Raw genomic sequence first — 14,148 nt, 5'->3', positions numbered from 1 at the left:
CTGCTCCCCACTGTTCCTATACCTTCCAGCAGTGAGTGCTCTCACTGCCACTCTAGTTCATGCCGGATGTTTGAATGGGATCCAAGTTATAAAAAAGATAAAAATTGTTCAGCATCTGTGCAAACATACATATTTGTACAGTCCAGACAGCCAACAGTAAATGCGTAAGCAGTGGATTTAATGGAATATATACATATTTTTAAAATCCAGTAGTTAAATTTGTGCACGGAGGTCTCTGCTTTTAGATGTATATATTAACAATTATATACACGGCATTTTCCCACCTTAAAAATAACTATGAATGAACGCCTGAAAATATGGGGAGTAATAGTAAAAACAATCTTAGAATTTTGTAGGAAAAATATTATTTGCAATAAAAATATGGTAATTTCTTCTTGCTAGAAACAAGTAACAAAAATACACTCCCACACATAATTTTTCAGCATCCTAGGCACATAACAAATGCTTCTGCAGTAGTAGCCCATCTTTGTTTTTAAACAAAGTTTGAGTCCCTTACTATGCTGCATCTTAATTAGCATCAAAAAGCACTTATGTCGGTAAATATTTGCTTACTCCTTTGTAAATGTTAGTTTAGCTTTTAGTAATGTAAGCAAATGCTAAAGCATTGTTGATTAGATCGGAAGTGGTTTACATACAAGAATTCTACATAAGAAAGTAATTTAACTAAAAATATTGGCCCTGATCCTAAGCAGGGCTGTTGCCTCTGTATTATTCCATTGATTCCAACCAGAATTCACTCAAACACAGCGAGTCTGGAGGGTCCCACTTGCAAAGTTCACAGTTTTCCAGAGAAACTCTTATCTTTCCATCTCTCTGTTTAAAGAGAAGGATGGGGAAAAACCAGGTTACAGGCAGGTCAGGGTACTGAACAACTCTGCATCAAACATGGAGGTGAGAAAAGCTGTTGGGTACTGCCTTACTGTGTAGTTCCTTTCATGCCTCCTCCTACAGCCACAGCCTTCCCACGTTACTCTGATCAAATGGTGTCAACAGGGGTGCAACCCCCAGGGCTTGGGGGAACCTGGGATCCAGCCACTGGCCAGATTGATTCCCATGGACTTTGGAGTCTGCCAAAGACAAGATAGCAGATGAGGATAATGTCAGCGACTAGTGAATGACATGCTGATTATTCAAGCTGCTTCTCTCCAAGATTGGATTTCTGTGCTTTTATGGAGCCTAAAAGGGTCAAAAATGTATTTTTCAAGGTGGATTTTTTTTAAAGCAAATGAGTACTTTCCCCAGTTCCTAAGTCGTCTTCTTAATAATATTTACACAGCATTTTGCTTGGTGAAACTGCATTTTCCCAGTTACTATGAAGGTGTGATGCAGTGGAGACCTTCTGAAGAACTTGTGTAGACAATATTTTTCTTTTCAATTATACTATTTTAAACAGCGTAGGAATGTCTTCCTAGAAAAATTAGTCCCGAGTTTCATCTCCAGTCTTCAAGATGGACCAATGCTGTACCATTTAACAACAACTTTTTCAGGGTTGGCAATAGTATCTTTCCACTGCTCTACTGCTTCACTGTTACTGCTATCAGGACTTATACAGATCTGCAAGAAGAAACAAAAAGAAAAATAAAATTGAGTTTATTGATATAACACAGAGGCCCAGCCTTTATTAGGTCCAAATAAACACCATGGAAGTGTAGAATGAGATACAATGTGTAGACTGCGACCAAAGCATAATAGCAACAAATACAGTTCTGTTAAGACTAACATATTTTGGCTTTCAGCTGGGAACACGTGGAGTCTGGGTTTAAATTTAGCTTCTAAATAAATAGTTTAGAGAACTCACTACATACTAATGTTTCTCTACTTAGTGTTTTGAGTCGAGCATTCCTTGCTCTGTTAAAACGCACGTGCTGGGGTCAGGGGTGCATCAGGGCCGGCGATGGCTCTTTGCAGTCAAACCCCAGTTGGCTCCAAGCCACCTGGTGTCCCCAGCTCACTGTCCAGCCTTTCCGTGGGCGTTTAAAACCGCACACTCCAACAGACAGGGCCAAACCTGCATTCCACAGAGGTTACTGACAAGCCCATGCCACACATGGTCATGCAGTAAGAGCCCATTTCTTCTCAGTGTTCAGTTAATGGATAGTGGCCATTAAATGAGGAAATGAGGTACAAGTAGGAAGTTTCCCTGAACATTATCGCCAGCCTCCACTGCCTAAATAATTCTGCTTATGTAAGTACGTATCGTTATTTACAGGACTCTATTTCCTCAAGTCTTCCAAGAATGAGTCCTTCCAATGCTTCTCAGAAACCTTCACCATGAAGTGCATTCAGCTGACACTGCTGAGGCCCGAGTCCTCCACAACTGAGAATAATGTCTCCCTGAATACCACAAACAGCTGATGTTCCATCCACTGAGACTCAATATACATCTTGCTCATGATTAAAGACATGTCTGTAAAAGCAGCCTAATCTAAGCATTGTCTGCTTAGAAAGGCATCCAATTAAACATCATTCTCTGAAGAACAAAGTTAATAGATCCAGCTATACTCATCTTTTTCCAGCTACTCAGCCAACTTCTCAAAGTACGTTTTTCCTTTATGTCTTCATGTGTTATGTGGCAATGTCTGCCTGCATAAGCTGAAATAACCTTTTCCAAATAACCTCTGATGAGCAGAAGTAGCTCATTTCCTCTCCCTAAAAATAATATCCATGATTAAATGTAACTTGTCAGATTGAGATGACCTCACATATTGCTACGCGACTGCAAAATCATACCCAGTTATTTTTGCCCCAAGGTAGCACATCTAAAAAGAACAATTTTTTTTTCTTTTCCTATTCCAAATCCAATGCCACCAACAGGTATCACAGAAATATGGAGCACGTGTGACATGAGGCTCCATAAAATGGAGGGACTTCAACTAACTCTTGCTGGCACATCATTTCTATAGCACATCTGCATCTTCTTTAGCTGCACATCTTCAGCAGGCACAAGAAACACCACCAGAATGGGACAGTACCATCCTCTGTACCTAAGGACAGCACAGCCCTTCATCTGACAAGGGACATTACAGTTGGGGTCGCAAAATCAATTCTACATTGTTAGTTTATGCATATATTAAAATTGTGCTACTAAATCTAGCTGGGTCAGGGAAAGCAAGGAGCGTTAAAAGCAGCTATGGCTCACTATACCAACAAGAAAAGGAGAGAAAGAAGGGACAGGATGATGGTGAGTTAGAACAGCAAGGGGAAGAGGACAGAGAATAAGAAGAGACCAGACTACCAAGTTTGATGGTGGTTAAATAAATATGATCACACAAATGCTTTCAAAGAGATACTACTGAATTTCTAGCTGAAAAAGAAAATTATGTTTGTTCAGCTATGTTATCACTTGATCATACACGTTTAGAGTATTGATTTCAGCACTGTTTTACCCAGGAAGGCAGTCTGATATTGTAACTGTTGACATTTCCTTTTACACGCACCAGTGTGTAAGTGCATTGGCAGAGTAAGCCAACACACCCCCTTTCTGTACAGTACATCGTACGCTGTAGAGCTCCTGTGGGTGCTGTTTTTTTCTTTAAAAAGTCTAGAGGCCAGGAGGAAACGGTATGTCTGTCTGTAGGAAGGAATCTTTCACATAGTAATACTCCACACAAAAATGACGTAAGGTTTACTTTTTAAAAGAAAAATCATGTCAACTCCAATTCTTATGTTAGTGCATGTTTAAGAGCCCCAAACTGTTCTTTCTTGGGTTACATCCAGAAGAGTTTATTAGAATTTACTATTTTGCTATATGCCACCTTATTTAAAATATTTTAAAACTCATACCAAGAAACCTGTGGAACTGGATTTTAAGTAAAGGATATCATCCTAGTTAGCAGAAACCAACCTGTCCTAGGAAGTGTTTTCTTCTCACTGAGCTTCTGCTGTAGAGTTTGAGGAGAAAACTAATTCCATGTTCAGCTTGGCTAACTGGAAAAATCATCATTTCTCCCCACTTCACTCGGCCATTAGTGGACTTCAGAAGTCGAGTCTTCTTCTTATAGATCAGCCCTTCTGTACTAAACATTCCAACTTTCACAAAGAAACCTAGCACAAAAGGGAGGGAAAAAGGCAGAGCACACCAAGGGTTACTCACAAACACACCCCAAGAGGAACTGACAAGATCCACATGTGTGGTTCAAATTGCAACAATTTCCCAAAAGTCTGGCCAAAAGAACTGTACAATAACCTTCTTGACTAGTCACACAGAGTATGTTCAATAATATTGAATTGATTAACACAGTATCCAAACAGCAAGTGCAAGCTAATGCCCTTGTATGTCAGGATTAATATTGGGATAAAAATCTTCCAAAATACATAAACACGTAGCTTCAAACCAAACAAAATGTAATCAAGTAAGACATCTGTGGAAACAAGCCTTGGCAATGGAAAGCTACTGCACAATATGTTAGTCTGAGGTTTGTAAGGAATGTTATGAATTGCCAATCCATTTAAGCAGCAATTTACCTGTTACAAATGCTTTTAGACAGGAGGCATGAGACAGCTGATGTAACTTACTTGAAGACAGCGGTGTAGATGAAACTGGAAGGTTTTGTGCTTCAAGAATCTGTAACTGAATCCTCCTGTTTATTGCTTGAAAACAAGTTCCTACTTGAAGTTCTGCGCGGCACACCTACAAGCAGAAGAATGTTGCTATAACATCTGGATTAAGTTGCTTATAAACTCAGGAAACACAGGAATTCTGTCATATACTGGGCTCCCACATTTCTATCTGGGATTTCCTGGACAGAAATATAAGCATGTGTTGTATACACAACCTGCAGATACACAGTAAGTCAGCGCATCTTGCACTTGTCATAGCCGCAGTACATGTGCTCCACTGATGGCTTATGTGCGGTGCACAGACGGCCCTCATGGGCTGCAGGCAGAGATACGGACACATAAAAAAGTCCTCACTTTTCACCTGGGAAAGATTCTGCAATGGTAGGAGCAGACACATACAGGGAAAACCAGACATGCGGCTGTAGCTCTACTAAACCTGGGTGTGGAAATGAGAGACCAGGTATGCTCCACTAACACAAAAACCTTTGGAGTTCTCCTCCCACACTTTCGAGTTTTGCAATATGGAGATATAAGCGATGCTTTCCATAGACACAGGCCCTGTCACTTAATATCATGAATGTTTAGGGTGATTGCAAGCTGCAGAGTTCCCTGTGTTATGGAAGTACTCGTGTTTTACATGCCTACACACATACACCCCTCACCCCGCCTCTGAATGCACTGAGATCTCCAGTCTGAACTATTTTTTAGAGTTTTTGCTAGTTGCAGAGTTCTGTTGATGCATCTCCATGACTCTCCTGTCAGATGCTGATGTACACTGAACACTCTAAGAAACAGCAGAAGGCCAGTGGAGACCAAGCTTTCCTGACAGCCTCCATTTAAAAGGACGTTGCTAGTCCTGGTTCCCTTCAAATTTTAACACACTCCAGTGAAGCAAAATACACCAAGCATGAGAGGAACAGGTCAGCTAAAGAGGAATCAGGTTCCAGTTCACTGAAGCGGCCTAAATTCTCTTCGTAGCTCAGCCACAAAACTTCTTTGTCACCCTGAGAGGAAGCCAGTTCCTCACCTCGGAGCTTTGGCTCTCCGTTGGCAAGCGAGGGTAGTTTGCTGCCTCACGGGGCAGTACAGGGATCACTTCCAGCAGTGTCTGGAGGGCTCTCAGATCTAACAGTGAGGAAAGCCAGCACAGAAACTATGCGATGATTCAGGAATTTACATTGGGATGAAGCAGTTTCTAAACCAGCTTCCTCTTTCACTTAAATCTTACTGCTTCTGAAGCAATATGGTTATTCTTGCTAGAACTCAAAAATGTCAAGTGTAACTTATGTTAGAAATCAAGACTATCACTCATGTTACTCAGACACACTTAGATAAAATTTTGTTTTGAATTGCTAATTCAAGTTTAATTTGTCAAAAATACAAATGTCTAGACACAATCTGTAAAAGAAACAAAGTGAGGGTAGGAGGAAAGGAAATCCCACTGTGAAAACCACCTGCTTCTTATTATGCTAATGGAAATGAACTGACTGAATTATTACCTCACAGCATGCAATCTGAACATTAAATACACAGCTATCTCTGCAGCTTCAAGCCACTGAAGATCTTAGCAGTTTTCTTCCATAACAAAAGCACATTCCATTTGCTCTGAGCTCTTGCTGTGAGTCCTAAGGATCTTCCGATGCTTTTTTGGTCGGAAAAGACAATTACCCGGTGTCCTTTGCTGAATGCTTCCCCAGAATGCCCCTCCCTCAAGCTGTGTGTCATGGTGTGGAAGAGCTTGCTCTAGCGCTTTTCCCAGAAACGGCTCCAGTTTATGACCAGAACAGCTATGTCCAGAGTTCAAAAGTCTGCATTTTTTCCCCATCAAAATGTCTCTCCCTGAGAAAGCGGAAAGAAAACCCAAAAACAAACCAACCCTGTTTGTTGTTAACATAGAATTAGTACAAATTATTTTACTTTCATTTCCAGCAAGTCTTTCTAGGTGATACAACATACTTTCACAGTTTTGGCACTTACAGGCGCTTTGGAAGCAGGAGAGATATCCAGCCAATGACTTGACTCCTCTGAGCTGAGCTCCCGCAGTGCCAAAGAACACTCGCCAATTGTTTTTTTCCTGGGAGTCTGTGTCTGGATTTTAAATACCAATCTGACAGCCTGCAGGCTTTGCAATTTAATAGCAAATACAAAAGTTTCCATAAATTCAATGTCCTAGAAAGAAAAACAGAGGGGTAACATCACCATTGTAAGAGAGCTGCACCGAGCCAGAAACCTAGAAACCAAAGCTTCCTGGTCCCATAGCCACTGCTCCCTCATACCATTTTAGGTTGCCATGGCAAAGTGTGCTTCTACAGCCATAAGCCCCACAGACTCACCACCTCATTGTCACACGCTGGCAGGAACAAAGCTCTGGATTGTTTTCACTACCATAACGAGTTGAGGCCATCTCTTCTGGAGCTTTACAACAGCAGACACACGTTGTCATAGCAAATTCTCCTGTGGCCTTTCGCTTCAATCTCTCCTGCTGATCTTACTTTCTTTCACCTTTGACTCACATTATGGAAGGTTTATGTTGCTTTACCTTCCGTCCCCTTAATACTTCTTTACTGCCACTATCATGAGCCTTGTCTCATGTGAATAATTCTTACTACTTTCTGCAGAGGGGAAGCATGAACTTTGTCTCCAGCCCTAGTGACGGGCAGTAACATCATCTACCTTCCCTGGGGTGAACGTGCACCTGCAGGTATGCCCAGGCTTCCTCCAGTCCTCCACCACTGCATTGCCAAGGCCAGCAGCTCAGGGTTCAGTTCCCCATGAGCATTATCTGTCCTGTAGCCTTGGGAGAAAAGGAAGGTAACAGTACAATGCCAGAGAGGATACAGAGGGAGGGAGTGGAACAAGGCTTTTCATAGGGTTTTGAGAAGTTGGAAAAAAATAAAAAGCTACAGTAACCCCAAACTAGGCAACTACCGCAGCAAATATGGCATAGGAGTAAATGTTTGGTCAATTTTTTGACGAAAAAGATTTCTCAGTGTATTCCCTGCCTCTACTTACATTGCAACCTTCCTTGGCAGAAGATTTGAACTGCACTGGTTTGGGCAGTGTGAGAATCCCCTTGACACAGATACGAGGATTTTCCCCACAGCTAGAAGGCCAGGCCAGGTCCTTGCACTGCAACATTGAAAACACAGTCAGTTTAGAAAACTTCAGACAACTTAGAAACAAGAGTCTTCTACAGTGTTCTAGAATTATGTATAATTCCGGTAATACTGAATATAAATCAGAGCCAGTGTAATGATTGTGTCACTTCAGATTATTTAATAATTAATTTTCACAACCACGGGTTAAAAAGTTATTCTGTAAATTTTAATGATTTCACTATGTGGCAATTTGACAACAGATAAATAATGAAATCCCTTATATAGTATTTAACACTTGTCATAGTATGAGGTTTCTGACTACTCAGAGTTCCATCGCCTAGAAATTATTCACAGTTCCTGAAAGTGTCTAGAACAGCCAGTATAACAGTATCACATTAGCTAACAAAAAAGCCACAAGGAGCTATAGGTCTTTACAGTGCTATTATGGTTCTGCCTTGAAGGAACTGTTAGATTTGAAGTCAGTTAAATGCTGCCTCCAAAGTTGCTCCAATTTGCTGCCTTCAAGCTTCCACAGGAAAATTTCCAGAGCACGACCAACCTATGACCAGGTCAGCTTTCTTATCTATGCTGAATAGTTCCTCACTCCACAATCAGAACATATGTATGGTACCATAAGGAGTTATATACTATTTTTTACTATGGACTGCAGCAGAACAGAGATTGCATCAGAAAAAAAAAACACAGGCAAGGAACACACTTTGAATGAAGCCCAGTATTACATTTGACTGAACTTTGTTTATATTAATACTTAAAAGTAAATTTCTTTTTCTCCTAAAAGTATTCCTTAAAGTAACAGAGAGCCAAATTTAATGAGAATGAACACTAAGTATAGAAAATAGCCATTTAAGTAAATTATAATAAAATTACTTATATTTACTTACATGTAAAACTGTGATCCAAATCTGTTCTACAGAAGAAACGTAACACAGCTTCACATTTAGTCTTCCAAAGTCCCATTCATCACCTGATAACGTAATAGTATCTATGGAAGAAAGCCAATTAGTGTTTTTAGAAGTAATGCAGTATCTTAAAAGTTCATTCCAAGAATAAGGGAACTCATTAATAAGTGGACTGCCTATATTTGAAAACTTGCCTCAAAATAAGTTTGAAATATCTGAACACCGACATTTTAAGGACAAAATATCTGTGAAGCCCTGTAGCCTGACATTCCACGTAGCCTTCACGTTTACCTCAGTTATCTCTACTGAACTTAATAACTTGTGTTGTACTCAAACAACTTTTAGAAAGCAGAAAAGCATGTGCCTGAGACCCCCAGAGCACATTTATAATCTATCACTTCTCTTAATCACCTTCGCTGTTAAATTTCTAAATTGCCCTGCTTTTCATCTTCCTCAGACTTCAATTCCAGCTTGGCAAACATTTTACTATTATGCTTTTCTCCAAGTCAGAAGAGCCATTTAATATCCAGCATTTCTCTGTCACGACTGAAACTCGGTCATCATTCTCCAGTCTTCTTTTTGAGGAGACTAGGTGAAATTCTGAGAGTTTATTTTGCAGAATCTCTACTTCGGCATTCATTAATAAACAAGGATACTAGGTTTGCATGCAACATTCTTGCCTAATTCTCAATGTAATACGGGTATTGGATTCCAGGCACTTCCCACAGAAAAATACTGAAAAAGGACTAGAGCTGTGAACAAGGTACTGCATTCTATCCTAACAAAACACCTGTTATTTCTTAGTTCACTGGGGTCGTAAATGCAGGTATCCATTTTTCAAAAGCACAAGAACAACTCAATGGCTCATTTGCTCAATCTCCTAATAAAAGGAAGGTACAACTCCAAAACTCTTAATTTCAAACTGCAAAGTAATCTCCAAACTGACTTTCTGATCAGACTCATCCCAAAAAAACCCCAACTCATCAACAGTAGAGATAGCTTAATGTTTCAAGTGCAAAGGGAAATATTTCATTACAAGGTAAACAAACAGAACTTTACCCAGACTCCTGTTACTGCCTTGTGAATCCTTCCTGGAAGAGGTACTGCTAGGTACACTGGAAAGTGAATCATATCTCTGGGGACAAAAAAAAAAGTCACTTAATTCAGAGCAACAGATGCGAAAAGTCAGAGAGATTCTACCATCAGGCAAGACATGATGAAAACAAAACAACATGCAATTTCAAATAATTGTCTCATTCCCTACTAATCTCTTCATCTAGCAGCATGGAATTACTGTTTGACGCAAAGAGCTAATACAGGACACATATGGCCAGCACAGATTTTTTGCTCCCTGATGTATATGCAACTTCACCTCCATGTAAAAGATGATTATTAGGGAAAAAAAAAAAAGGGGGGGGAGAGGGTGTGCAAAAAAACAGTGGTTTTTTGCATCAGTGGAAACTTCTAGTGTTCTACTTTTCAACCGATGGGAGAAATCACAAGATGACAAACCACAGCCTCTTGTCTGTCTTGTCCTGCCTAGCAGCCCACTCAGGTTTCTCAACAGCCTTGTTGCGCCAGAACAGCAATAGTCAGAGGAGACACCAGGAAAGAGCCTCCTGAAGCTGGTCAAGATGTTGAACTTCTAGTCCCTCTAGTCCTTCCAGTGCATAGTACAATGCCCTTCAGTGTTTACTTTGAAAAACAATGCAACAGGAACAGACACACCAAGTAAGCTGAGTTTTCAGTATAGCTGAAGTTACAAGGGGAACTCACCTTCATGAATCGATGAGGTGGGCTTCTGAGGTCAAACATTGAACGACTCACATCAAATGATCCAGGCAAAGCACTAGGTCTTAAATCACTAACTAAAAAGACAAAGAGAACAACACAAATAATGTAAGCATCATTGCTAGAAAAAAATTAAGACTTTTTTTAAATTTTAAGTAGACCTACAGCAGAATTAAAACCCAGCTAAATAACATCTATGGAAGGACATTTCACTTCATAGCTTCCAAATAAACACATTCTGTAGTTCTAAGCTCACAGAAATGAAAACCATCATAGCAGTTGCTGCTACAAAACAGGTGCAGAGTTTTGCTTAGTCCATAGATGCACATAAAGAGGATCATTTTGAAACAGCTGTCAAAAAACTCTTGAGGAAGAAGGTATTTTAGAACTGTACTCTAGACACCATTAAGTGACCTTTCTTGTGTTCAAGCTTACTAAGACAAAACTAGTGAAACATTTACTTAGCTTGAACAAAAATGGAAAAAGAGAGGATTTACTGAAGGGAAGATGTTCCAGACAGTTTCATTAAACCCATTTGGCTCCCACCACAGGTGTTCACAAAACCTAGCAAAACCATATGCATTAAAGACTGCTGAAATGTTATGTATATTTTGTTGTCTTAACACAAAATATATAGAGTAGTCTTTTCATGTAGTCTCTATAGTGATTCAGAATTATTTTAAAACAGGACATAGACTGAGACATTTCCCCCAGCTATAAAATAAGCACAATATACCATTCTAAATAAAACATTTTTAAAAATGCAGGCTGTTGCCAGCTTCCGATTTGATAGAAAGGTGTATACTTTTCTTCGAGTCTATACGTTTCCTGAATGCGTTTGCCTTAGCAGTCACTTACAGCAGGCAACACTTAGTCATCTCCTTTACTCTAACAGCATTCATTACAGGATAAATATACCAATGAACAGCACAGAAAAATTTTATCTAGGTAGACAAACACTTCCTATCTAAACTTTTACTATCTCACAACCCTCCCCTGTTCTTAAACACACCTATGCAATGAGAAGTGGGGACATTTCTGCACCTTCAAAAGCAAACTACAAAAAAGCTCGCATATAGCATCACTGCCCATTTTGCACCCATCTGCTCCTGAATGCTTTTTAGTGCCCATTCCTCTCTCCATATATACACTCCTCAGACATTCCTCCACTCAGAATACTGCCTGACTTCCTTTTTCCATCTCCCTCAAACACTCCTATTACTGGTAGCTGGAATCTCCAGTACTGCATCCTGTTTTGGATCAGAGGCAGCTACACCAGCTTGCTTTGCCAATTTGTCTGCCTTCATGTGATGCATGCAAGCCCTGTTATGCCCCAAAAGACAGAAAGTAACAGCGCAGCTGGAAATCAAGCAGAGCTGGTTCACAGATCAATTCACCAACCAAGAAGTGTCTGCAGCATACAGACCAGTTGGAGAACTGCTATAATCAAACACACCTTCTGTGTACTTTTCTTGGTTTCTTTCTCTTACCTATAAACCTTGGGAAAGGGAGGAAGATAGTAAGGTAAGGGTGTGGTCCTTCTCACCTGATCCATATAATTTCCTATTATCTGATTTTGCTTGGCAGCGCCTAATCAGATCTGGCGAAACCCGATGCTCCAAATAGAATGGGTTGTACACGTCATAGCAGGGCCATCGGTACACGCCATGCAGTTCTGCTTTCCGGTCACCGAATGAGGCTCTGGCAGATTCTGCAGCGCAAAAGTAAACATCAAATGCAAGAGTTCCAGACATAACACATGCTGCCTGGCTTCATAAAGCAGGCAGAATGCCTTCAGGGCAAAGGACAAAATATTTCAATATTATCTGCTTCAGGGAAAAAAAAAAAAAAAAAAGAAAAAAAAAAGAAAACACACATACACATTATGTCAGATTTCCACAGTGTGCTAGCAAACACTGGAATTAAATTGGCAATAAAAAGCTATGCATACCCTGCCTTGGAGTTCCACAATATATGCCTAACGAGTTAAAAAAATACAGAAGGCTTCAAAGACAGGCAGCAAGGCAGAAATAAACAGGAAACGTAGGGCCATGTGTACAGAAAACCTCTGACTTATTTGGCTACCTACCCCCATGACATTCCCACTCTGCTAAAGGACCCCCAGACCTTCAGGAGGGTCTTGTATAGAAACATAATGTAACTTGTAACTGCAGTGTCCTTGTCATCCAATTTCCATAGGAAGTCTGTCGGTGGTAAAATCACTGGTCCAAAATGACTTGAATTGTTGGCTGAGGCACAACTAGACAGATCTGTGAATGCTTAAATCCCAGCCCTTTACTCAGCCCATTACAGCACAGCTGCCCTATTTTTCTTTCCTTTATTTATAATCATTTCAGAAAAAACCATGCATGTCTTGGTCAGCAGAACAGTAAAGAACACTGCTGTAGTGCTTTGTTTGTCTGTCTGGAACAAAAAGAAGCCATATATAACAGTACAGTAGAGAATGGGGATGGGGTGACTTGAACTCTGCCAAGCTCCGACGTTTGCTTCCTTCACTTCACTTCCCTGGATTTCAACCTGTCTAGTAAAAACTTCTTTATCCCACTATAAAGTGCCTTCACTTCTTCAAGTGTGTTGCACCATAAGAGGCAAACTACTATCGCTGTAAAATCCTTTCCTCCAGGTATTAGCCGAGTAAGTAAAAAAGAATAACTAAAACAGTGAGGTGGAACATGAGAGATGATAAAGGAAGAATTCAAGTATAATGGGCTTAAGCATGACGTAAATCAGGGTGAACGCTAGAAATGAGGCCATAAAGAATTGCTACACAGCAGATGATGGAAAAGCCAGTGTTCCAGACCAGGAGCACGCTCCTTCCTGCTAGCTTACTTTTGTGAGAGCATGAGACACGCTGCAGCGAGCACTGAAGAGAAAGGCTGCCAGAACTTAATTGCTTTCAAAAGGGATGCCAAGAGCGAACAGTGAGCATGTCCTGTTACAATGAAGGAAAATGGTCAGACATGCACAGAAAATGGAGTGGAACTGAATGCACAACTTGGACTTCTACAGGTATTTAACAACGGTCTAAGAAGCGAATACTCTAAATACACTTTTTGATTATGCTGGTGCTTTGACTAATATGAAAGAAGGAATGACAGCACATTTCCCTGCATTTAGTAAATCTTCCTAAAAAGTAAACTTTGCATTTCTAAACACAAATTCAATAAGGCTTAAAAAGCTGTACTTTAAAAAAATAAGTATTTATATTTGTAAAGAGAAATGGAAGTCGCCTACTTAACATAAGAGCCACTTTTCAAATATTTGTTCAAGAATTTAAAATATTTGCTCAAGAGAGACAATTATGAAGACTCGGGTCATCCTGCCAGAAGATCTACTGGCTTTATAGCCAGTCTGTTCACCAGGTCCTTCAGAAATGATGATGAAACAGAATTCCCAATGAAGACAAGTCAGTGGTTTATAAATCACTGACTGATAAGATTGTGTAGAACAGCATTATCACACAAAATATTTATCTAAAGGCATTTAGACACATCTTCCTTCTCCCTGGAGAACATTTGTGCCTCAGAGCCCTTGATGCACTTCTCTGTACAGTGTCTTGAGAATAAGACAAAGCAAGGCAGAGCCTGAGCCCAGACCCAGTGAGAAACGGGATTACCATAAACATGTCCAGCATTTCCACACCTTGTCCAAGTATGGAATTACAAGAACTAGCTACTGAAGCAGCAGAGAAGCGGGGAGGCTGAGCGACATCAGACTCAGAGATGAGAAGGGCCTCA

The 14,148-nt window shown here is 40.3% G+C and overlaps 1 protein-coding gene across 4 annotated transcripts in view; it reads right to left on the bottom strand.

The window, feature by feature from the left end:
• Positions 1–432: 432 nt before the first annotated feature.
• TC2N (tandem C2 domains, nuclear) overlaps positions 433–14,148 on the bottom strand; it is a 31,213-nt gene continuing 17,497 nt past the window's right edge. For 2 of the 4 annotated variants that reach the window (XM_065636187.1, XM_065636190.1), the window contains exons 4-12: positions 11,937–12,101; positions 10,376–10,467; positions 9,659–9,734; positions 8,582–8,682; positions 7,594–7,710; positions 6,559–6,750; positions 4,537–4,651; positions 3,866–4,065; positions 433–1,575 (exon numbers count right to left, since the gene is read on the bottom strand). In XM_065636187.1, the coding sequence (XP_065492259.1) occupies positions 1,465–1,575; positions 3,866–4,065; positions 4,537–4,651; positions 6,559–6,750; positions 7,594–7,710; positions 8,582–8,682; positions 9,659–9,734; positions 10,376–10,467; positions 11,937–12,101 (1,169 nt within the window). In that variant the 3' untranslated portion in view covers positions 433–1,464. The remainder of the gene's footprint in view (positions 1,576–3,865; positions 4,066–4,536; positions 4,652–6,558; positions 6,751–7,593; positions 7,711–8,581; positions 8,683–9,658; positions 9,735–10,375; positions 10,468–11,936; positions 12,102–14,148) is intronic. The other 2 variants (XM_065636191.1, XM_065636192.1) reach the window with 1 other exon arrangement.

Source organism: Caloenas nicobarica, chromosome 5 (genome assembly GCF_036013445.1).
Source record: "Caloenas nicobarica isolate bCalNic1 chromosome 5, bCalNic1.hap1, whole genome shotgun sequence".
Taxonomy (NCBI): Eukaryota; Metazoa; Chordata; class Aves; order Columbiformes; family Columbidae; genus Caloenas; species Caloenas nicobarica.
Note: the sequence above shows the minus strand (reverse complement) of the source record. Positions and strands in the feature narration are given on the sequence as shown.